At 37.7% G+C, this 25,726-nt stretch overlaps 1 protein-coding gene across 1 annotated transcript in view; it reads right to left on the minus strand.

Moving 5' to 3' along the window:
* The window catches only part of GPC6 (glypican 6), a 790,528-nt gene that overhangs the window by 544,360 nt on the left and 220,442 nt on the right, over window positions 1-25,726 (minus strand). The window contains exon 2 of the mRNA XM_075721405.1: window positions 3,969-4,127. Coding sequence (XP_075577520.1) covers window positions 3,969-4,127 — 159 coding nt within the window. The remainder of the gene's footprint in view (window positions 1-3,968; window positions 4,128-25,726) is intronic.

Below are 25,726 nucleotides of genomic sequence, written 5' to 3' on the forward strand. Positions count from 1 at the left end.
GCAATGCAATGGCAAATATGCAGATGTGGGCAATACAGATGTAAACATCTGCACATAAGGCTCAGCTAAGAGACAATTGGCAGCTGGTATCATGTTGTGTAGTGACTCATGCTAATTCACACTGATTGTCTAGAATATGGAAACCAAATGAAAAGTACTATTGTCAGACCTTTGGCTCTGAGACATCTTTGAACCTCACATACTATGAGGAATAAAACACTTAGGAAAAAATGAATCTAGAAGGATGGAGCAGTTAAAAGTCCCAACAGAGTGACAGTCCCTTAGAAATGTGCAGGACAAATGAAAAAGAAATTAGTAAGGTTATACAGGGCTTTAAGATGCAAGAACTGATTGCCAGTTAAAAGAAAGACATCATTTCTTCTGATCATAGCTGGTTCCAAAACACTTAATAGTTCCTAAAATTTTCTGTTACAATTTTCATGTTTAGATGCTTCTGCTTATAGTTTTTACAGAAATTAGTTCTTGTAGATTTGGAAAGTACTGCACATGAGGTAAAATGAAACATAAAACTGATGTAGAAATAATGTAGCAACATTGTCAGCAGGCAGAGGGAGGTGAACCTTCCACTCAGCTCAGCACTGGTAAGGCCACATTTGGAGTGCAGGGTCCAGGTCTGGGCTCCCCAGTGCAAGAGAGATATGGGCATACTGGTGCAAGTCCAGCAACAGGTAGTAAGATGACGAAGGGACTGGACCATCTCTCATATGAGCAGAGCCTGGGAGAGCTGGGTTCTGTTCAGCCTGGAGAAGAAAAGGCTCAGGGGGATCTCATTAATGTGTGAAAATGTCTGGTGGGGGCACTAAAGAAGGCGGAACCAGGCTTTTCACAACAGAGCCCAGTGACAGGACAAGAAGCAATAGGCACAAATTAAAAAATAGAAAATTCCATCTAAACACAAGAAAACACTTTTTTGCTGTTAGGATGGTCAAATACTGGCACGAGTTGCCTAAAGAGGCTGTGGAATCTCCATCCATGGAGATACTCAAAAGCTGGCTGTGCATGGTCCTGGGCAACCTGGTCAGCGGTAGCTGACCCGGCTTTGAGCAGTGGGGTTGACTAGGCCATCTCCAGAGGTGCCTTCACACCTCAGCCATGCTCCGATTCTGTGATTCTGTGTAAGAATGTGTGTCTGACCAGAGGCTAAAGAGACAATCTTTAAGTTACAGCTACAGTTGTAGATTAGATCATGAATAGGAATCTGGGGCAAAATCCTGAAAAGGAAAACGCCTCAAATTACCTCTCAAAATGGCAATCAGAAAATCATTCCATTTATGCTTAAGTGTCTGGATGTGGGACAGAAAGCAAATAAGATAAGAAAGGCATGGCATATGAAGGTCAGATCATAATTCAACAAAGAGTTTACATGCCCCTAGAAAGTCTTATGTTGCAAAGATTAGCATTACCCTAAGACATGCCTGGTACAGCAGAAAAAAAATTGCAAAAATCTACAGGACCTTCCACATCCCTTTCAAGAGTTTGCAAAATGACATAAATGTCTGCATGAACAAAGAGGCTAGCAGCAACACTAGTTTAAACAAACTCCTTAAAGGAGCAATGCTGATATAATCTCTATCTCAACATTACTTAGATGTTCATATATTCTGTTATTGCTTAGATAACATATTGCTCTTGATAAACACAAGTCCTGTACACAACTTCCATAAAATCATCACAATTGGCTGTATTTGTTTTGTTATTTGTGGTGTCCTAGCATAAAATAGCAGAATCATGTATCAGAACTCCCTTGTGTAATCAAAGTACCATATTAAAACAAACAAAAAGATGATTCTTGAAGAGTTAAAACATTGACCTTCTCTTATAATCCAATATTTTCTTTACACCGAGAAGCGACATCCTATTTTAAACGAAGCAACAAATCCAGCTAGTTTTATACTGAAAGACAGCCTATTAGGTGAATATATTTTTCCATTAATGTATTTGCCCTTCTAGAAAGACTAAGCAGTTTTCCATATAAGTGAACAACTTCTGAATAGTTTTAGAATAGCATTAAAATACTGGAAGTATACACAAAGTTCAATCGCTCTTTGATAAGACTTCACATTGCAAATTCCCTTTAAAACATCAGTGACAAGCCAGAAGAAACCACTTTGTCTTTTAATCCAACATCCTGCAGAGCAGATCCATAAGAATCCCAGAATGCAGTATTTACAACAGGTCAGTAACTTTCAGCTATATACTTTACTGTCAGTATTAAGATACAGAATTTCAGGTTACTGAAAAAGCCATAATGTGCTTAAAGTTCAGTGCGATATAAACAGGCCTCAAGTTGCCAAAGAATTAGTAAGGTACTATCTGAGCTCTGTGGTCAGTGAGCCCAGCATTTTCAGTAAACTGCACTGCTCACTGAACACCAGTGATCATCTTGGTTTCCTTCTAGAAAAAGAGAAAAGCCCTGTACGTGCCATAGATGGTTTGAAATGGCTCTTCTGCTTGCATACTCATCTTGTAATACTGCACACAGCTTCTGGATTTCTTTTAGGCCCTTCGAAGTCAAGTAAAATTTTGAAAATCCACTACACAAAAAGTTCCAGCTTTACAGCAAAAAGGGAAGGAATCACAATGCAGAGTGCTGCAGAGTCATCCACACCGCAGTCCTTCCAAGCACTTAAAGACTCCTTCTAAATTATATTAGCATCTGATCTGCTACTGGATAGTTTTCTCCAGCTCATCCTGATATTATACATTTCCTATTCCCTCCTTTTATAATTCATCTTCCCTTCTGTGTCATATTGAGAGAATCAATAGTAGAAAAAAAATCTTTAATCGGGTAAAGAGAATGATACAGAATTACCCTAAGGAGTTAGAGACATCTTCACTTTTTTCTGAATGCGACCTCAGAGTTTCGAAGTAAGCTTCCAACTTCAGGGATAAACTTTCCACCATTCTCCTACAGGTGTGCACATGCCCCGTTACCTGGGGGTAGCCAGTTTTACTGCAGCTGTTTGCAGGCTTTCTACCTACATGCAAAGATGCAGCTCTGCTATACTCTCTGCAATGCCGATTTACTTAGTGCCAGGTCTTAGTGCCAGATCCTTTCCAACTTATACATATACAGGAATGCTCAGGAGGACACTTTCAACACAAATACAGATTTCATATTTAGATAAAGCCATGACTGAATATTCTGAAGCTCTTTCTTTGCTAATCTGCAGTTTATGAGCAAAGCTCAATGCAGTGTGACTTGCAAATACGGACACAACCATAAAAAATGCTCAACGTTCATTATTAAAGACACACATTTAGCGAATTGTGACACTGAACCCTTGATCTTACAAAAATCTTACAAAGATCTTACAAAGGCTGAGGACCAGAAGAGATTGGAGTACTGATTAGAAACAAATAAAACCCCCAAACTGTCCTTGTCAATTCTTTTTAGGTATAAAGATGTGTTTAGTAGTGCTTAAGTGGTTTGCATGACAATCCCTCTCAAATGCAGCTGAGTCCTTAGTGTTTGGAAGCCAGAAGCCCTCTAAAAGACTCTGTACATCACAAGAAAATCAGGCAGGAAAAAAACTACAGCCTTAAGGCTACAAAAAGGCAAACTACAAAAACACTGCTTTGCAATAACAAAAATCATGGGAGATCCACAGTTCATCTTACAACAGTGAACATAATTGCAAAGCTAAATTTTGCATTTGAAACTAGGAGACAAAAATTATAAACCTCTCTATGCATATCTAATCTCTTTTTTCAACATTAGCCAAGCCTGCAGGCGCTTAACAGTCTGATTCTTGATGTCATTGCAATTAAAGGCAATACTCACAAGGCTGATAAGCATACCAGCTGTAAGTTAACCCTTATCTTAGCCAAGCTGGCAACTGCAAATGTGATATCTAATTGTAAAGAAAAGAACATTGGAATTTATTATGGATAACTGACTTTTAAATCCCATAACCTTGAAAATAAGTAAAATATATCCAGCCTACCATCAAACTTCTTGTGCCGGGATACAAAAGTGGTGCGTACAAAGTGACTTGTCTCCTCCACTAAGTTTTCAAACTCCAGTTTGCTCTGTTGGCTTAGTTTGTCCTCCATCTCTGAGGTGCAACATGTATATTCCTGAGGGCAGATTCTCAAATGTTCCCCTGGAATAACAAGAAAAAAGGAATTAGAAATATTTGAATACAGGTAGAAATGTGTCAGAACCAAATATATATCATGTCTCTTCAGTTAAGGAAGGTGAGCTACCCAAAGAGCTCTTTAAGGCTTGACTACTTGATTGGGAACACTTTGAATCTGTATCAACAACTTGGCCATAGTTGGGAATTCCTCACACAGGAGGGAAAACACACTTGGCAGAGTTGTTTTGATACTTCAAAAGGTAAAGCTAACTGTCTCATGCCAAAAGTGAATCCTCATGCTGAAGAAGCCTTCCTTATGAACAGACATATACTTAAAAATTCAAAGGCAATTGCTTGCTTTCTGTTTGTATTCAAAATGCCTGGAGAAATACCTAGTGACATGACCTGTTACAAGTCATCGGAGTTGTCTTGCTGCCAAACCTGAAAAACAGGAATTATGTATTTCTGTAGATAGGTCCCACTTGCCCAAATGCACCAAAACATTCACCCCTTCTACCCTTCCTTCCCTTCTGCTTGAGTAAGTGTATTTTAATGACTCTGGGTGCTACATGTTTTCTTGGGCAGCATTTCTTGTCAGACTGAGCAAGTGCTCTGCTGAATACGAGAAAGCAAAGAAGAGTTTAATTAATGCTTATGTTATACGGAAATGCAACGTAAAAGGTAATGAAAGCCTCTTATTTAGTTCAATAGATTTATCTCTCGAAGCACTGTGCCAGTTCTTCTGACAATATTGCTTTCTTCAGTACAATTTGCAAGTGGAAACCAATTCTTTAGCTCATGAAATTAAAATGGTCTGTTATTACATGAAATGTGAATTTCCAATTGACACTGTACTACGGGTGTCAGAAACATTTAGCTCAGTTTGTACAAAGGCAGGAAATTCTACCATTCCCTCTTGAGAAATAAAAAGAATGATCTGCCTCTATGATTAAAGTTACTTGTAAGGCAATGAAAACATTTAGCTTTCTGTACACTGAGTCCTGATTAAAAATCCCTCTGCAAATCTCTTAAAGGTGCAAATAAAATGATATACAAAGCCCAAGGGTTAAATAAATACTGGGGACCCGATTCTCATTTATATCGAGGCTCCTTTCTACCACTGCTGAGTCGTAAAGAAGATTTAAATGCAATTTATACCTACTTTAAGGCTACTTTTCACCATTCTTATTATGTAGTGAGGAGAATCAGGCCCTAAGGTTTATGCTTCCCAGGGGTATAATACATTTGGCTTCTGCATCATTTTGAAAACAGCATCAAAAAGCAATTTGCACATGCTTAGAATAAATATTGTCTTCAGTTTGCCTTCACCTTATTCCAATTTTTGCTTCAGTTTTTGAATGAAGTCTTTTAATTTGAAATTTAGTCATTCCTCAACCCTGACCCATCACCCCATCTTAATTTGTTTTTTCTGCAAGAGTTCATAATATATGAACTATAATGCCATGAGATTTCTTTCAGCAGTCTCAAGACTTTTCAAAAGCTTACAGCTATACATCTTCAGGAAGGATCATTTCATTATTATCAGTTACTGTTCAGCAGTACTACCTACAAGTCCCAGTCATGTCCAAAAGCACCATGATATAAAACATTGTATAAACCTGGAAAAAGGGATACCCCATGACCATCAAAATATTGTAAGGATTGTTTCCTATGTTTACTACACTGTCCCAACACAATAAATTAATTCCTCTCCATTCTCAAAATCACGCATCTAAGCCATAAACAACATATACAGGGACTGGTGAGCCAGCTGCTGTCAAACATAAATGATAGTGGCAAAATAATGGTTGCCTTAGCCTCTGCATTGCTGTCACATTAAACTGAAACTATTCAACAGGTAACATGTGACTGCACAGGTACCAGAATAAGACATGGTAAGAATTATTTTAGTAACAGTAATGTTCTGAGTTTTTATTAGATGTCAGAAAGACAAGAAAAGCTGAAATATTGTGTCATTAGAAGCAGTGCCGTGCGCTTGAACAAATTAAAAAAAATATACCCCATCCAGAATGTCTGTAACCCCCTTCCTTGATAAACCCAGGAGTTTTTGCTCATTGGAAAGCATTGGGTAGACCTACTATCCCAGTTCCAGCCACAGTGGTAGTTTATGCTTTCTATAATTATAATGTCCTCTGTCCTCTGGTGCTGTTGCAGTCAAATTTTTTTTTTTTTTAAATCCAGTTTTATTACCTCTGTTCATTTAAAAGCTTTTTTTCTCTTCTGTATGGCTCTGTTTTTCAGAATTGCCAGACTATCAGCTGAACTAATGCTAATCAGCAAGGCACTGTGCTTACTGAGTAACAGCCATGGGTCTAGATTTTTAAGACATTAGGTTATGCTGAGTATTTTGACAAATTAAAGCATATTGAACTCAGTATAGCAGTCATTTTTGTAGCAATATTTTTTTTTCTCACACTTATTTATTTGCGGTCTTACTTTCTCTTTACCACAAAAATGACTTCCCACTTTGGTTGCTACAAACTTGTTCAGATTCCTACTGCACTTATTTCTTATACATGTATTTTCATTAAGTTGCTTCTTTTTAATTCACTGGATCTTCATTGATTCATAAGGCTCTTGACTACTGAAATATGAAACTCACCCTAACAACTTCTACACCACCTCATTGCTTTTGCCTCCTGATGATGTATCTTCCTAAATCATCTACACTAACCACCTGCCTTCACCACAAAAAACTTTGCTAAACTATAATCAGCTTTTTTAAAACAACATTTCTAGTTCTTCTCTCTCTCCTCCCCTGCCATATACTCCCTGCATTTTGGTAGAAAGAAATAATAATGTAAATATTGTGCTACTCGTCATATTCTGCTTCAAGGTTTTTTTTCCTCCTCCTGTTTTCTGCACTGGAGGCTCAGGTCAGATTATAGATAAAGCAAAAGCATTTTCCATTGCTCTGTTCCAATGGAGTGTTTGTAGGCCTAAGAGGTTCAAGTATACTTTGCAAAGATAAAGTCTTCAGAAATTGTGGCTTATAAGTCCTAGCAAGTTTTGTACTAACCGTGACTGGCGGCAGTCTCCAAAGGGTCACAACTTGGACAAAAACTTGGGCCCTTTCCTGGGAATGGTGAATGGAAACTCTCTGAAAAACAGTCATTTCTGTTTGCTTTTAAAAGTGGCAATTGCCATTTTGTGTTTCTTTTTATTAAACTTTTAACTCATGTTAGAATCACCAATTCATTAGTTCACTCCTTGGACAGAAAAAGCTTACACTTTTTTTTTTTTTTTTTTTTAATTAAGGTATGTGTGCTTTATTTTGGATCTTTTTGCTTTTTTTTGTGCAAATCTGTGATAGACTGCTTGGATTGGAAATAACTCTGCAAGCTCTATTTAATTGTTCTTCTATTTCCCTGAATAGGATTATATACCATTTGTATTTTGTAATATATTGTTCTAAAAGGAGTTTAATGACTGATTTGTGTATTTGCACACCTTAAGTATTTTGCAGGATGAAAATGTGCTCACAGCTAATGTACCAATTCTTGCCCTGGGAAACTCCATATGGTCTACGTTCTTATGCTAATTTTAGCAAAGATTTTTATGGTGCAAGTGACATTGGATATAACTGACTAGATTTTCATTGTTGCAAATGGTGTCTCCCCAGACAAGTTTGATGGAATGTAGTTATGCTGCACCAGCATTTTGCCAGACTAAACAGGTATTAACTCAGCAGTTCCCAGCAACCTACCACAACTCTTCCAACCACCATTTCCAGCTGAAGATGCTGACCTACATATCTCTCCTCATGTGGCTTACGTTATATAAATCAAATCAATTGCCTACTAGAAATTCAGCTACCAGTATTCAATTTCAGTTTTATTACAGCTGTAATCTCACACCTGCCTTCACATGATCCAAATTGGCAAGTTTTGCAGTTGAATTTGGCAATCCTGCTAGTATGTTGCTTTGAAGTGTGATAAAGCAATTTATAAAGCACTTGTTTTATATTCAGATATATTGCAGTTTGGTGTTCCCATAACATGCTACAAACCTCACAAAAGTCTTTAAAAAATTGCAACTTACAGCTCTCAAGCTGAATAAATGCTTCTACTGTGTATCAAAATGCCAGAACTGATTTGAGCGTGGTAACTACTTGCAGAAGATACACTCTGAAGGAGCAGTAAACCCTATGGAATATAACATTAACCTTAACAATTTCACTGCCAGATTTCCTGAACACCTTATGCAAGCATTGGTTACATTATTGGAAATGGAAGCACGATCACATGAAATATTTTAAATCAGCCAGAATTTTTTACTGGTCATGTTGCAAGTTTAACAATTTCAGAAACAATTCTTTCTGAGGCAGTCAATATTTTATAGTTTCTATCCTAATCATAAGTTAAAAAACTCTATATTGTTCTGTTGACAGAATGGTAGGACTAACTGTATGACTGGTGAGAATAGAAACATACAGTCACCACACTGCTTCATAAATCTAGGAATGAATAAATATTCATAAATGAAAGGGGTAAATTCAAGGTGTGCTTTCAAACCTGGTCACCCTGTATGCACCAACAGAGCCTAAAGGAAGAGAAGATAGCTCTGCACCCTTCATCCTGCAGATTAGATTAATGTGATTGGGCTTTGTCATTAACCATGTCCTTTAAAATTAGAAATACCTGCTTTGGACGTGCCCATATTCAGCCATTTGTGGAGAAGGCAGTGTAATTTATTAACAGTATGAAGTTTAACAAAGACAAGTGCAAAGTCCTGCACCCGGGACAGAATAACCAAAGAGCCCAGTACAGGCTAGGATCTGCGTGGCTGGGGAGCAGCCTTGCTGAAAAGGGCTTGGGCTCCTGCTGGACAACAAGCTGAACATGAGTCAGCAGTGCACCACGGCAGCAGCAAAGGCAAATCAGATACTGGGCTGCATCCGCAGGGGCGTTACTAGCAGAGGTAGAGACATGATCATCCCACTTTACTGAGTGCTTGTCAGGCTGCACCTGGAGTACTGTGTCCCGTTATGGTCCCCACAATTCAAGGAAGATGTGTACAGACTGGAGAGGGTCCGAAGGAGGACCACAAAGATGGTCAAAGGACTGGAGAACCTGCCCTATGAGGAAAGACTGAAGGAGTTAGGTCTTTTCTCCCTGGAGAATAGAAGACTTAAGGGGGACCTCATCATAGTACTCCAGTACTTAAAGGGAAGCTACAAAGAGGACAGAGGCTCTCTCTTCACAATGAGCCACATGGAGAAGACAAGAGGAAACAGGTACATGTTGCACCAGGAGAAGTTTCATCTCGACATAAGAAAGAATTTTTTTACAGTAAGAACAATCATTCACTGGAATAACCTTCCCAGGGATGTGGTGGAGTCCCCATTGCTAGAGGTTTTCAAGATGGAATTGGACAGAGTGCTAGTTAATCCCATCTAGGCTCCCTTTCCCGCAGTGCCTTGGACCAGATGATCTGTTGGGGTCCCTTCCAGCCTGGGCTGTTCTACGGTTCTGCGATTAGGCACTTCAGAGCTTCCTACCTCTCAGAATTATAAAGGACTGGAACAGCTGAAGTTTTGTTTTTAAATTAACACTTTCTACCTCATTTTTTGTATTTTTTAAAAAATATTTTAAAATATAATTTTAAACTATTTTAAAAATATGATTAATAAATTTAAAACAAAAACCTCATTCAGCTTTAACCCTTGCCCACTGTTTTGAGAATTGGATTGGCGAGGACGTTTCTAAAGACCTGCGTTTTGAAGTTTTCAGTTTAAGTGCTCTACAGATGAAATCAAGAGCATAGGATAACTCTTCATGATCCCATTACTAATTTTCTATTATAGAAAATTATTATCCTCCAATACACTTATACCCTTTTGTCACTCATACATACAAAGAGAAAACAGTACTGTAGAAGAATTTGACTCACAATCATCTTTAACTAAAAAAAAAAAACAACCAAACAAACAGCAGTATCATGTTTTCTGCATTAACTTATTTAGCAGTTAAAACTAAATTAGAAACATGAGTTTCATCATTTTGGCCAAAATTCAAATAGTGAAAATTAAAATATCATCTTGTTGGACAAAACCTGTTCTCTAACCAGAAAGTCCTAAGGCTCCTTCTGACTTTGTAATTATCTTCTCTGTGGGGTATAACAGCCCTGTGAGCAGCCTCTGTAAAATTGCACCTGACATTCAAGTCGCAGAATTGAACTTTCCTACTCAAAATAAAAGGAAACAGATTATGTTTTAAATTAATTCCATTGTAATATTGGCCTGACAAGTGATGACGGGAGCAATATTTGCACAGAAAACGACAGCTGAAGGAAGGGAGGGAAAGCTGTCTGTAGCATACAGACCATGTCATCAGACTCAACTCTCCTAATTTTAATCAACAGAATATTGAATTTGAAAAACTTGTATGTCCAGTGGACTCCAATAAACCCGTGCAACTACCCCATGAAAGAAAATTACTCATTTGTTTGCCTTGGACCCAAATCATCTTTGCTCAGATTCCTTTTGTTCCTTGTGTGCTTTGAGGTCAATTAAGAAATGAATGCCTTCCAAACAGACTGATAATTAGTTAACAGTCTCTTCATTATGGGTCCCACAGGGAACATTCATTTACAAGAAGCCCTGACCCTGTTGTCCTTGGGAAGCCCTCAGTAATAAGTTACAGAAGTGGAGGCCAAGGCAAACCTGTTCAGACTAGGACTATACAGATGCTAAAGAAAGAGCTGAACTCCCTAGAGTCTTCCTAACTAAACTACTTGAAGCAGTACCACTACTCCAACACTCAGGTTCATTTTATTTTCCAAGCATACACAGTCAGACAATTGGGTTTTGATAGCACCGTTTGTGAGAAGAATCTTTAGTTACCTCTTGGGGTGTGTATTACTGGCGTTGTGCTCAGTGCCTTGTAGAAAGCAAATGGTGAAGCTGTGATTCAGCACTGTATAGTTTCATCATCTCGCTGGCTACACGGCTGCAATTTTCTGATTTCAAAGCATGTTTCCACATGGGAATGGCAGCCAACTTCCCCTCCCCACCCCAACTGATTAAAAAAACCCTGATTTTTGTTGTTTATTATGTCCCTTACTACAACAGCAAAAATGTTTTATATAGCATTAGAGTGAGATGTAGGATACAAGCAGCACATCACTTTATCATGACCATAAAACACAGTGCAAACAGGTTTTGTACTTCAGCTGCTCTGAGAACAATGTTACTAATAAAATAACAGGATGTGGTGGTACACATTCATGCATTTATAAAGATTTTAATCAACATTCGTCACATAAAGCTGAAATCCAAAGATGTGATTGTAGCACATGATATAACAGAGACAGATTTGCACCACTTAGTTCATGTACCCATAGAAATACAGTCACAGCAGGACAGAGCGGAGTTAGTTACCTGAGGCTAACTGGGTACGCTATACTGCCAAAACAAGTCCTTAAGATAGTTACACCATTACTAATATACATGCAGCAAAAGATAAAGCCGCATGATCTACAGTCGTACCATTTGATTGCAGTCATGTATACGTTAATGCTGGGCAGATCCCTTGCTGATCACTGTATTGTCGTATATAAAATCCATGTTTCTACAATACTGAACTTGGCAACAACTGTTTAAAAGTCGTTAATCACAGTGCTCTTCTCTCATTCATATGGCTTCAGTCAGTCCAAGGAAACCTTTTCATGCTACCATTAAACAGATGAATCTACCTTCCTGCCTTCTGATTGATAATGACACACTTTCCTGCAATGACAGTCATAGAAACAGTTCACAAAGACAACCACGATATAGGTGGTGTTAGTCTTAAGTCAGAGGCTGTAATGGGTATGTCAGCCATAAGGTTTTGGTGCTTCTGCCATAAGCTCTTTATTGAGATACTTTTCAGCCTAATGTCTTTCCTAGTCACTTAAGGAAAAGAGGGTACACAAAAGGAAGCTACAATTTATAAAGACCTCAGTCTTGTTATCATACTGGCTCAGGGCCTACCCATGAAATTTCAGGGCCAGACTTCTCTTTGGAACCAACCACTGTAAAGAACAAACTGCCTCTACCAGCTCCTAAGTATTAACTTTACTGTGGCACAAGTTGTAATGCAAAAAGCAAAGCACTTTCTCCAAGTTTGTGTGTCTTTTACTTTCTAGGGGAGAAAAAACCCTTCCCTTTTTTTACCCAGAGAAGCATGCTAAGAATATGGCTTTAAGGAAAACGGACAGAGAAATCACTCAATGCAAGAGAGTCCAAAACATGCAAAAAATAATGTCTGGTTACCCCCGTGCAGGAGGGGGTGTGGGCCAAGTTCGGTGCGAGTTTGTGTCTTTGGCTCCGTTTTACAGATCCAGTTGCTGTTACAGTGTGAGAAAGTCTATGCTGAAGCCAAGCAAGGTACTGGAAGCAAAACCACCGACAGGATTGTGGGAGTTAAAGGATTCAAGAGGAAAACTACCAACATGGGAAGGTATAAAACCCCATGGAAAAAAAGTGATGAAATGGAGGTTGGCAACCCAGCAACAAGAAAGATCAGCCCATTCCTGACCTGACTGATGACTGCATGGCCACCAGAGAATTATCAGGTGTCTTGTCATCGATGGCAAGCATACTACTGCTTAGCCTCATAGCTCATTAGTCCTAGTTATCAATCGTGTGCAATAACCAGAAAATGATTGCTTTGTACTCTTGTACATATTCTGCAGTTGTGCATATTCTGCAGTGACTTGGAGAGAGCTGACTCCCAGGCGTTAGGGGAAAACTTCCCCAGCTGCTCCTCCTGATGGGCCAAGCAGGAGAAGACACCACAGCCAGGGGGGCGCCTGTTTTCTCAAGTTGCTTATTGCCAGTGGCATCTCCTTCAGGCCTCAGAACTACAGAAATAAACATTTAGTTCTTTCCTAAAGGTACACAAGACAGTGTTCTGTGACTTCCCACAGTAAATCTTATGCAGTTTAGGAACTCAGACCTTTTATCTGCCCACTCCTAACAAAATTCACACTGCTGAAATGACTCTCCTTCAGTGACAGGGGACACCAGCTGACATAGGATAAAGAAGTATGGGTACAGATTTCCAATGGGATTGTGCCAATGGAAAGTTCTCTTATGCAAGATTTTTTCTATTGACTTTCTTTGACTATTTTTAGACTGTTGTGATTCATTTATGTGACTAATACAGCTTCACTGAACTGAAAAAACCCCATGCATTAAAGTATGAATAAAAATATTCTGAATTAAAGGGTTCTAACTATCAATATGAATCTAAATCTTCTCTGTGGATATTGTTAACTATAGCATGAGACTAGGCATTCTATTATTAACACCATAGATAGGCAAACTTTTGATGAATAAGCAGGAAATTCTGAAACATTTTCAATAAGTGATATTTCTTTAGGAATCTCAGGATTCAGCAATGCAGACTGACATTCTTGAAATCCTTTGTTCATTGCTGCTATCAGATTCTGTTTCAGTAACCAGTTGTCAGGTCTCTTAGAGCCTGGGCTGGGGTGTCCAGGTGTTCCTATCTTTCAGGCAAGCTGGACTCATGGGCATCCCTCTGAAGAGGGAGGCAGCTGGAATGTGTGCCAAGAAGTCTGGAGGTGTTTGGACTGAAGGTGGTTCAGACAACAGTGCTGTCACTCTTCAGCAGAAGTTGGGAAGTCTTGAAGGCTTCCTGAGTCTGGACTATGTGATTTCTTTCCTGTTACAGTCCCAAGGCTTTCTCAGGGCTTGCCAGTTCTGAAAACCTTTGAGGTTTCTGTGTTTTCTATCACAGGAGATAGAAATCCTCTCAACTTCTGGTTCAGGTCAAGCTGTCAGGTTTCTGTACCCTTCCCCATGCATCCAAAGGCTGTAACTATACCCCTAGATAAAAAAGGGCCAGCAATGGATCCATGTAGTCAGAGGAGCTTGCACCCATATTTCTTAGGGAAAATCCCCTCTGTAGGCAATTACTCTGGGAGCAAAATAGTTGAACCAGTCAAAAAGAGCCAGGAGAGGACCTGGACCAGGATTTTGGGTCCAGCACTTGAACCCATTCCTTAGCCCTTTTTCAAAGATCCTGGCAGGCAGGAGTGTTGATCTGCTTGGGGGTAGAAAGGCTCTACAGAGGGATCTGGACAGGCTGGGCCGATGGGCCAAGGCCAATTGAATGAGGTTCAACAAGGCCAAGTGTTGGGTCCTGCACTTGGGTCACAACAACCCCATGCAGCGCTACAAGCTTGGGGAAGAGTGGCTGGAAAGCTGCCTGGCTGAAAAGGACCTGGGGGTGTTGGTCGACAGCTGGCTGAACATGAGGCAGCAGTGTGCCCAGGTGGCCAAGAAGGCCAACAGCATCCTGGCCTGTATCAGGAATAGCATGGCCAGCAGGAGCAGGGAGGTGATTGTGCCCCTGTACTTGGCACTGGTGAGGCCGCACCTGGAATACTGTGTCCAGTTTTGGGCCCCTCAATACAAGAAAGATATTGAGGTGCTGGAGCACATCCAAAGAAGGGCAACGAAGCTGGTGAAGGGTCTAGAGAACAAGTCTATGAGGAATGGCTGAGGGAACTGGGGTTGTTTAGCCTGGAGAAGAGGAGGCTGAGGGGAGATCTTATTGCTCTCTACAGCTACCTGAAAGGAGGTTGCAGGGAGGTGGGTGATGGTCTCTTCTCCCATGTAGTTAGCGATAGGACAAGAGGAAATGGGCTCAAGCTGTGCCAGGGGAGGTTTAGGTTGGATATTAGGAAAAATTTCTTCACTGAATGGCTTGTCAAGCACTGGTACAGGCTGCCCAGGGAAGTGGTTGAGTCACCATCCCTGGAGGTATTTAAAAGACGTGTAGATGTGGTGCTTAGGGATATGGTTTAGTGGTAGACTTAGTATTGTTATGTCTACAGTTGGACTTGGTTATCTAAAAGGTCTTTCACAACCTAAATAATCCTATGATTCTACCAACCAACTAGACTAGGGTACTTCAGGGGTCAAAGGACTCAATTCAGAGAGCCTGCCAGAGCAGGCATGACATTGTCCTTGATTTTAAGATGTCTCCTGGCTTGAAGGAGGATGCAGGGCAGGTGTGCCCTGCACTGCTGATGCTGCAAGCTTGGGAACGTAGGCAGTCCTGCAGTCTAACAGAAAAACCTGCTTACAATATCATGACATTTCTTTAAGTCAATATTTTCTAACAGAACACTGTTTGCTCTGAAAACTTTTGTCTCACTCTAATTAACAGAAACTATACTTCCATAATATCAGCCAGCCACAGTAATCGCTGCCAAAAGGAAAATGAAAGCTTTTTAGAGAAGAGGATAGCAGCTTAGCTGCAACAATTGCAGATTTCCACTATTCCCACAGTGCTTGAGATCTCAATCTATTGTTAGTCCTACATAGTGGAGTTTTTTGTTTGTGTGGGTTTTTTTCTTTTTTTTTTTTAATATTGGATTTAGACACAAAAAAACCTGAACAATTTTTTTTCGCTTTTTATTACTATACTTCTGTGAATGCCCTCTATGGCCTGTGATACTTGGCAAGGGTCAGGGTCTTCAAAATCAATAACTGAATGTAACAGAGCTTCTTGCCCTTCAAGTGTTTTAATGTTAAAGGTTTGACCTTTATGATTAAAGATCAGCTTGAAAGGAAATCCCTATTTATGTCTGAAGTCTTCTCTTACGTAACCATATTTTTGAATAGACATTTTTGACTGCAGAAATAAAAGGCTTATGTGCACTTTTATAGACTTAATCAAAGCATTTAAATATAGAAGAATACAGTAATAAGCTAGACAGGTTCTCTATCACTCCTTTAGAGAATTACTGTTACCTTCTTAATATGCCTTTTTGGTATGTTTGTCCAGTACAATCACAGCTTTTGACTGGCTGCTTTCAGCCAGTGACCTCTGGTTAACTTATAAGTACCTTGCAGTCCAGACTTTTGGAAAAAAAAAACCCTGAAACAACCACCAACCTTTTATTTTATTTATGTATTGAAAGAACATCATGTGCTGGGTCTGATAGGCACTGTATTTTCTATGAAGAAGCTTGATAATTCTTCTTCATTATGGCTAAATGGGCTATTTCCTATAAATAAGACATTTAGTCTTATTTACTCTGTGCGCTTCAGCTGACATAATACAGACAGATATCATCCAAAGAGAATGCTTGTCTCATGGAGGAAACTCTTTGCAGATCTATAGCAGATGGAGCCAGGAAGAAAGTAGGCAAACACCATGTCATAGTTTTTTGTGCCTACCCTCTTTTGTATAAGAAAGACTCTAATGCACCTGTCTAAATTCAGAGCCCCTTGAACACATTTCTCTCTTGGTTCCTTCTCTCAGGCACTGCACAGAGTAAGGCTTTCCCTGGCCTCTGCTGCATGGATGGAGCCACAGTAAGATGTATCACAGGAATGACAGGTGGAAATTTAAAGAAAACTCCCGGCACGTCTGTACAAACCTCAAATTACTTTGCTTACCTTATCCCGAAAACTAAAAAAACAACTGTAAAACTCATAAAAATGTGCAAGTCTGCATTGCAGATTCAGCTATAATGCTTCCAGGTCTTGTTATTATCTCTGAAGGTCTGAATCTAAGGATTTCTTATTCCCTGTGGAAGTGCCTATCGCCTTCCCTGGGTGCCTCGGGTTGAACAGTGTCAATCTGCCTGGCTTTCCTGCCCTCCCTCCCCTCTCCTCCTGCAAGGCTGTCCTTGGAGGGAACCCAGTGGCCCTCACTACCAAGGGGGGTGGGGGGGTGGGGGGTGGGCTGTGCAGTGTGCTGCTGTCCCTGTCCCAAAGTAGAAGTGCTTTCTGAGCTGAAGTGGTGATCATTTACACCCGTAACAGGGAATGACTATGGTTGTCTATAGAAATCTCTGCAAATAGCAAGAATAAACCTGTAAAATAAGAGCTAGGTGAACATGCACATAATTCCAATATGAATCATGTATATTTAGGAAAGAGTAATATTTTGGGATTTTTTTTTTTTTTTTCTGGATGAATTATGTAGTTCAACTCTGGGCCCAAAAGAAGCAGTAAATACACTACAGTACTTTCTGGTGCTGTTTTGGACTAATGCATGCCTAAAATCTTCTGCCTAGAATATTTTTCTTTTGTCACCTTGGCAAAACACTTGAAAAGAGGAATAAAATAGTACTAGACAATACCCCTGAAGTTTTTCTTTAAATATGACTTATTAGTAATTGCTAAATTCTAGCAATGTTGATATTTTCAGTCAACAGTATTGACTTTTACTGTCATTAAAATTATTTTTAATAGAAAATGTCCTAATAAAACTTACATTATGCTTTTCCTTATCACTGTCTTTATTGACTATCAAAAGGAGGTCTTATATATTATATTTTCCTTGTATATCACAAATACAGGTGTAAGATGACTGACAAGTTTCAGTTAAGGAATACATCTAGTAAACTATGTGTGTGAACAACTTTAAATTGTCTTTTCCAGTCTTTCCAGAGTATCTGTCTCCTTGGCAAGAAAAGATAATGTCTGTAATTACAGAAGGTGGGGAAAAAAAAAGCAAAAAAGCCTGAGTTATCTGGTAAACTGTGTAAAGCATAGAAAGGAAGGTCTCCACTGACTCACAGGAATGGCCCTTCTATTTATATATGACTTTAAGTTACTGTACAACTGTGTCACATTTCTTGAATGTCAGCCTGTGTAGTCTCTCTTTCCTGGTTTGATTTATGGGGAATAGGAAGATACCAGGAGATGGAACTTCGCTCTGGGTGGCTATTTAAACAATCAGTCTGGAACTAGTATGTACAAATGATGAACATTTGCACAAAACTACATATGTAATTAAATGCATGGCATAAAAAAATATACTTTCTTCTGGTAAAACTGTTGAAAGCCATTCTCAGAAAAACTGGAGTGAAGTCTGGTTGCTTCTGTGACAAAAAATACCAAGATTGGTCTGCTTATGGTGTGTTTTTTAGATAAGGTAACAAATCATGTTCTGTAAAAGCTAAGACTCAGTCATCAACAAAACAAGTCAGAATGATTTATGAAAAAGACATACAAAATATACACACCTGCCAGTAAATAACCTCTTCACTGAGTTGGCGCTTTTCTAAATTACAAATTAGGGATTCATGATCCTAATAAATATAATATACTACTGGTTAATTGTTCTCACAGCATTTTATGTTTTTGAAAGAGATTTATAGGTTTATAATGAGGAACATTATAGTGCAAGTGCTATTAACTTCACTAAAAGCTATGCATAAAAAAGGAAAAACAAATCCTGTACAACTTCCATTAAATAGAAAACACAAACGCATTTTTTAAAAGTTTTGCCTCATGTACTGATTTCTAAGGAGAAAAGTCTGTATTTCAAGATGACTTCTAAGCAGAGTAATTAATTTGGTGGAGTTCATAAATTGCTTAATGTGTACTGTGTTTAATGAATATTCTCTGAAACTTTATGGCTATTTTCTACATCCATTCAGCCCAACAGCAGTTTTGAGCACTTGTTGGAGATGTTTGCAACTGTTTTCTGCCAAATGCAAATTCACTTCTTGAGTGATTGAATTATCAATGCCAATTTTAGCTGATACTACTGTTAAAAGATTAATGTCCTAAAGGGAGAATCAGATTACTACTTGTATTCTTTTAACATCACTTTAGGAATACTCTCAAATCCCTTTCCACTTGGACAGCATGCTTTTTAAAAACAGCATAGCATGGTTGAGCAGGTTTAGCTTTCTCACAATATAGTTTCAAACAAAGTATCTAAAGCTGAAATTGTATCTTAACGGAGTTATCATCCAAAATTAATACTGCATAGTCTCATGACAAAGTTCTAAAACTTTACATACATGAAAAGCTACCTACAAATTTCCAAATATGGGATGGCTTACACACCTGAAGTTACTCATCCATAAATACTACCAGAAATAAAATTCAGCAGCACAAGTTGCTGGAGTACATAACTTTTATTGATTTCTGGGTTTTAAATTTATAATTGAATTATTATTGATGATGTATTGACTATTGAATTATTTATTTCCCTTTTATATAGTGCTCTAAAATATAGGAAGCTCTGGGGATAGTCATGAGCTCCATGCAAGAATCTGAGACTCTGTTGTCCTTAGGTTTGGCCAAACAGGATCTAAAATGAATCAGACCTACTGGCTTTTCGGTAAAGTTTTATTTGGGATACAATTAACCAGCATGATTCATGTGTCACATTACCAAAGTCTTTGCTTCAACCTTTCCTTATAATAACCTATAAATGTGTGGTTGCACTTAAGTGACTACTTATACAAAATCTGGTGATAAATTCAACCAAGACAATCTTAATGTACTGATATCTAAGATATCTAAGAAAACATCAAATTAAGCACATGCACTGTCCTCTTCTTTCATGTAATACTTAACCAGGAAGGCAAGTTTCTGGTGAAAGAAACTGGAAATACTGTGCAATAAAGAGTTTAAGTTCCTATAATAATCTGAAACTATTATTACTATTAACATAAAATTCTGTTAAAAAGTTTAAAAAATTGGTATTCATATAATAGTAAGACTTAGGCATGTGTGTGTTTGCCAGAATCTTCTAAGGTCCCACAATAATAATTCTAAGTTGATTTGCAGTTTACTATAGCTATGAAGATGAAGTAAGTAATACAAAAAGAGTTTCAAAGCTTTAGCCAAAATGTCTCCTTCAGGAATGGATTCTAGAGTAAAGATATGAACTGAGCTTCCTGCATTTTTAAAGGCAGATACTGCATACTTCATGTCAAACTGCAGATCTGTGAGTACAGATGCAGCAAGCAGTGATTTAATGCTAATTTGATGCATCATTCAGAGTCAAGACACCATCTAAGACTTGTTTGACAAGACACATTCAAAGTACCAAATGATCAAACTGAAATTGTGTCAGTTATTTTATGAGCAAATCAGATTTCTGAATGTTGCAGAATTTCCTTTACAAGGGGCTGTATCATCAGAACATATTAATTAGATGAAAGGTGAAAGTAATAGAGTGAGTGTCATCCAGACTGGTGAAAGTGTGATTGATCATGGAATCACGTTGTCTCTGAATGACTACATCTTACTTTATTAAATGCTCCCATAGCATTGCATGATCATTTCTGCACTTTAATTCTGCTGCTCGGAACTGAACAAAGTTCACCTATTTCGTTTCATGGAGTCAAGCTAATATCATCTTCAGTTTTGATCTGTCTACATTGCCCTTTTCCAAGTTTGAATGAACCCAGAAACCTCAAAAAGCAAATTCAGTCAAACTTGTCATATTTTCCTTACTTACCTGCTTACTCAATGCATAAGTTTGCATAACTATGAGGATCAACTGTGACCCAGGATCAGACCATAACTCTTAGATAGTCTCAGTTTGATTTTAGATAGTGTAATTAAATTGTCAAAGAAAGGCCTAATGCTTATAAAATATGAGAAGGAAAGGGGGACTGAAAGAAAGGGAAACAAAAAGAGAGAGACAGACAAAGAATATTAACAATTGAGGGTATAAATAATGTAACATGTGTCCAGAAAGAGACATGTCATTGCTATTTTAATTTTCATAAGCTCTCAACTAAAGTAGAATATAAAAGCAAATCACACTAATTCTTTAGACAGAACAAAACCTCACATTATTTCAGATACTTTGAACTGAATAAATGCACCAATAACGCCACCTGAATAAAGGCACCAATAGTGCCACAGCACTACCTTATTATGGGACCACAGAAGAATCAAAGTTGAGGAATATGAAGTGTGGGTTCAGGTAGGAAGCTTCTGCTCCAGAAGAGGTAATGTGGGTATGAGCTTGACTATGGCCACACGCTTTGGGGCTACAATTCAGACCCTTTTGTTAGCAGTTTTCTGGTTAAGCCAGGCTTGCAAGCAGAAAACATCTCCGGGTCTTCTACATCTTCCTAATTCAGACATGGCTCTTAAGAAAGCAAGATCCAATGCCACACTGAATGGTTTGGATCTAGAGGAAGCTTTACAATTGCTGATGTCCAGGAAGCAGCAGTCGTCTTTCCTCAAGGTCCACTCTGCAACACACACACTGCAGTTGGTAACACTGTAATTCTGTTCTGCTTTCAAGATTTTGCCCAATGTTGTATGGCTTCGCTGTGGGTGCAATACCTTGATATTTTTGCACAGAACCCTTGTTTCCACAGTAACTTTGAGGAGGTTATGTCGATTAGCATTTTTTTTCATGCCAAAACCCATCCAAAAGAGGATAACAGCAAGGAGCTCGTATAACTGTGTACGGGTGACAAATCAAGCATATGGAGTGTGAAAAAGAAGAGTGAAATCATTGAAGAAGAGCTAGCAGATAACTCTTCATATGAAGTTTAGCCTTTTTTTCAAACACTGAAAAGTAAAAAACGTGGTGCTATTTTTCTAGATGTAATCTGTAGCTTTCCAGATTTCTGGGATTCGTTTAACCACTCTCATTCAGATCTTTTTACTTTATTGACTGATGTTTCTGCTTTGAAGTTGCACTTATAACTGCATTGCTATTTGTCCATGTACCACAATAACTAAAACAAACACATACAACTTTACATATGCAATATACATAAGGTCTTCACATACACAGTCTTCCTTATTCACATGGTCCTACATATATGTCTTCTGTCTTCAGAACTAACTGTTCATTCTCACTGAAATCTACTACATAGGCTAGGTTCAAGGACAATCAGTCTTTTAAAAATATAAATTTTCTAAGGGCATCAAGCTGAAACTTTAAAAATATGAATTAAAGCTCAGTTTTAGACAGAACCTTGTAAATAAACCCCAGGCAACTCAGCTGTTAAACTAAAGCTAAGGCAACAAGGGCTTCGCAAAAGCTATGGGTAAAACCACTGCAGTTCATCGTACAGTATGTTAAAATATCACACCTAAATACTGCTACAAGCTAAAAAAATGTTTTTCCATGATCATAATCTTATACCCCTAAGAAATTAAAAAGAAGACAAGAGTTTTCATTGTCAAACCATGGTGAAGATTGTGTCTTATCAAGATGCAAAGATTTACATGCTCAGTGTATTATGTTGTTGTAGATGCCTTCAGAGGACAAATTTACCTAGGATGCTTCATTCACAAAACAAATTAAGATGCTTTTGAGTTTCATCACAGATTGATGAGAGAAAATAAAAAGATATTTTTATTCTCAGTACACTGACTTTTTTACTGAGTAATATTTAATGCAAACAGAAAGAAATAAGAGTTTTCTGGCCTGTATCTTCCGTTCAGTTCAATTCTGTAGAACAGACTGCAGATACAATGATTGGCATGACTTGCCAGACCGAAAATCTTTTGTCTTACCAGTTTTCAAGATCTATAAGTTTAGAAATCTCTTCTGCACAAATATATTCCATACCCATTTTGATTCTTATGACACTTTAGAAAAGCTGCCTTTCTGACTCCCAGTGTTCTGTTTTCCTTTTCCTTTCAGAAAACAGCCAACAGTTTGTATATTCACTTGGGATTGGCCTTTAATGCAGTCTAAGTAATACATTTAAATAATAGGAAGATCTGACAATTTTCAATTCTTTTTCAACTTTTTAACGTCTGACTAAAATGAGCTGTCTATTAAAGTGATAGTCCACTGGGTTCACCTCTCCCCACGTTAAATCTCTTATAAATATTCAGAAACTTTTTTTGATGTTGAAAATAATTTTACTGTTTTTGTGTTATCTCACTGTCCTTGAACACAAAAACCAGCACATAGTACTTGGAAAGAAGTTTTCACATATTATCTACATAAAGTATTGCATTTACCACACAGCAGAAGATCTGTATGACTTCAACTTATTGGACAAATAATCCTCACAAGTGTGTAGACAAAAGATTAGTCATTTTCCTGCAATGACAGGAAATAAACTTACACCCGTGAGGACTTACATCTCTGCAGAGCAAAGTGCAAAGATTCATATCGAAGCATTTATGTCAAGAACAGAAATGCAAGAAAGTACAGGCTAATACCGGTCCAAACTTCATTTTCAAAAAAAATTAGAAAGTCTAAGATATTTCCAGTTCACAGTGTATAAAATGAGTATTTAAAATGATTTTTTTTTTTGTAAAATAAAAAAAAATACATAGTTTTTCACTATAATTTCCTTCAGGCACTTAAATGCAGTATAATAAAGTTTATGTACTGCATATTTACTGCAAATTCCTTTATTAGCAGGAGAAGTTAGATAAACAAGCAGGAAGGAAGGAATGGTAGGGAATAAAGTCCCTAAATATACTAAAATTTCACTTTAAAAAAAGCAAAACTTGCAATCAGCAAGGAAGCTAATGGGGGACTATTCCTTCTACTTCATTTAAAATATATTTCAAAAGAAACATTTGTTCCCAGCTTGAATATACACCACTTTAGAAGCCTATGAATTCATTTCACTACGATTTGGGAGCCTATGCAATCTGGGACATGCTCAATTACAATTTTCCACTATGAACTCTCTCAACAAACACTCAAACAGATGCAACTTCTACTAGCTACAAGACGAGCAAGAACATCTCCTGAAGTACAACTGCAAGAATACTTTTGGGACCCCCCTACACTTTAGGAAGTTCCCAAAGCGTCCATGACGTTCCCAAAACTTAACGGTTTGGGAATCCTGCTAGATCACCAGTTACTATCTAACTACAGAATTTCGTCTCAGTGACTGCTGAGAAAAGATACATTTGCATTGTCATTTTGACAACCGGTTTTGTAACAAATCTCAAAGTTAGGCAACATTTTTCTTTTCATTTGTTTCTCCTTGTAAATTAAATATGTTAATATTGATCTAAAGCTTAGCAGAAAAGTAGAGGCTTGCAGTTAAGAGTTACACAAAAATAAGAAAACTTTTTTTCTGAGATGCTGCTCTTTTGCAGAAATTAGGTGATTGTTCATGTATTTATTTATATTGGCATTGTAAGAATATAGCATTACAAATGTCAAAATTTAATGTGAGTAAATTTGCACTACAAATACAAAGAACAGGCAGCTGGGAGAAACATACATATGCTCTTCTTTCAGTTCATAAGTGTTTACATTCAAACCTGGATTTCTCAGAACAGAAAGTTCTATCAGTGGTAAACTGTTGACATTTCCTAGGCACAGTGGTGCATAGATGGCTCGTCATTTAAGAGTATAGAGAGAAACTCTGAAGGCCAAAGATCTATTTATTCATTTATTCAGTAGATGATAAAAAGAAAAAGACACAACACCATAAGGCAAATATATTTGTGGCAATAAATAGCACTGTATTGGCATGTTTGTATTTTGATCCTCAAGTATGTACTCACTGTTTTGACAATATAAGATAAATTGTATAAATGAAAATGCTGAAAAGAAATTAAGACACATGGGAAAAATGCAAAAAAAATCATTACTCCCAAAGAAATAATTTTAAGCAGATGCCAGTTACTGTGTGCTAATCCAATGGAAATATAAACAAATCCTCTTGAGATTTGTGTGAAACTATATTTAGATAGACATAAAAAATGAGAGAATAATATTTTGCCTTCACTCAATACTACCTAAATATATAAATAAAACAGTATTTCCTTATATAAAAGAGTACCTTATGTTAGATCAGTGCAGAGCAATCTGTACTCAGTACTTGACTGAAAATTAAATATTCTTTTCTACAAATTTGTCCTATCTCAACTTAAACTGGTCTCTGCTGTAATAGATTAGGACTTTGATTTGAGTGTTGATGATGGAGATGCATAGCCACACTTTCATAAAAAATGCTGGAGGAACTAATTTTTTTGATAGAATGTCTTGAAAATTTATGACTAATTGCACAACTGACTTCTGAATACTTAGAGGGCTTGTCATCAAAAAGTGTGTGAAATATCAAGGTTTCTGCAACAATATTTTAAAATTAAGACCCATACACACATTTTGAAACTGTTTTTATATAGCTACCAGTTGGCTTCTAAAACCTCCTTCTCCTCTGCCTACTAAAAACTAAAATCCCATCCATGTTAGCCAAAGGTATCATGTCACAGAGTGTTGTTCCTGTTTATTGGTTATTAGTTACAAATAAATCATGAAATGCAATATATGATAAAAGAGTTTAAAAAAAAGATTGTGAGATTTACGAGCAGAAAAAGAAAAAAGAAAAAAAAAAAGACTCCTAAATGTGTCTGTGTCAAATAAAAGATTAAACCAATTCTCCATTGGGTGAGGAAAAAAAGTACTTTGAACAATATAACAAACTGGGATTTTACACCCTTTACTACATATGTCATCAAGTGGCACTGGTTACTGCCTTGGGGAATAAAATATTTCTCTCATCCCAGAAACAGTCTCTGGGAACCTGCATATTTAATACCGTCCTTTCAAGATATTTCTCTTTATGAAGCATGCATCTACACTGTCTTTAAAAAGTTAACCAAGGAAAAAAGTGTCTTTTTATGAGGCATAAATATAGAAAGCACATTTTTACATCTATCAGGCTTGTTCTTGGATTCTTCAGGTAAAAGAGAATGTTCTACATGCTTAGGAATTGAAGCCTCTATTTCACATTTGCCCAATTTTGTATTGGAAATAGAAGTCACCAGTAAACAGTGCCATTAGTTTCATATGGGGGCATTAGAACAAAAAACAAAAATTGCAAAATTCTTTTTTTTTTTGCCTGATCCAGTTCCAAGTACATGTAGA

The sequence above is a fragment of the Pelecanus crispus genome, chromosome 1 (assembly GCF_030463565.1).
Source record: "Pelecanus crispus isolate bPelCri1 chromosome 1, bPelCri1.pri, whole genome shotgun sequence".
NCBI lineage: Eukaryota > Metazoa > Chordata > Aves > Pelecaniformes > Pelecanidae > Pelecanus > Pelecanus crispus.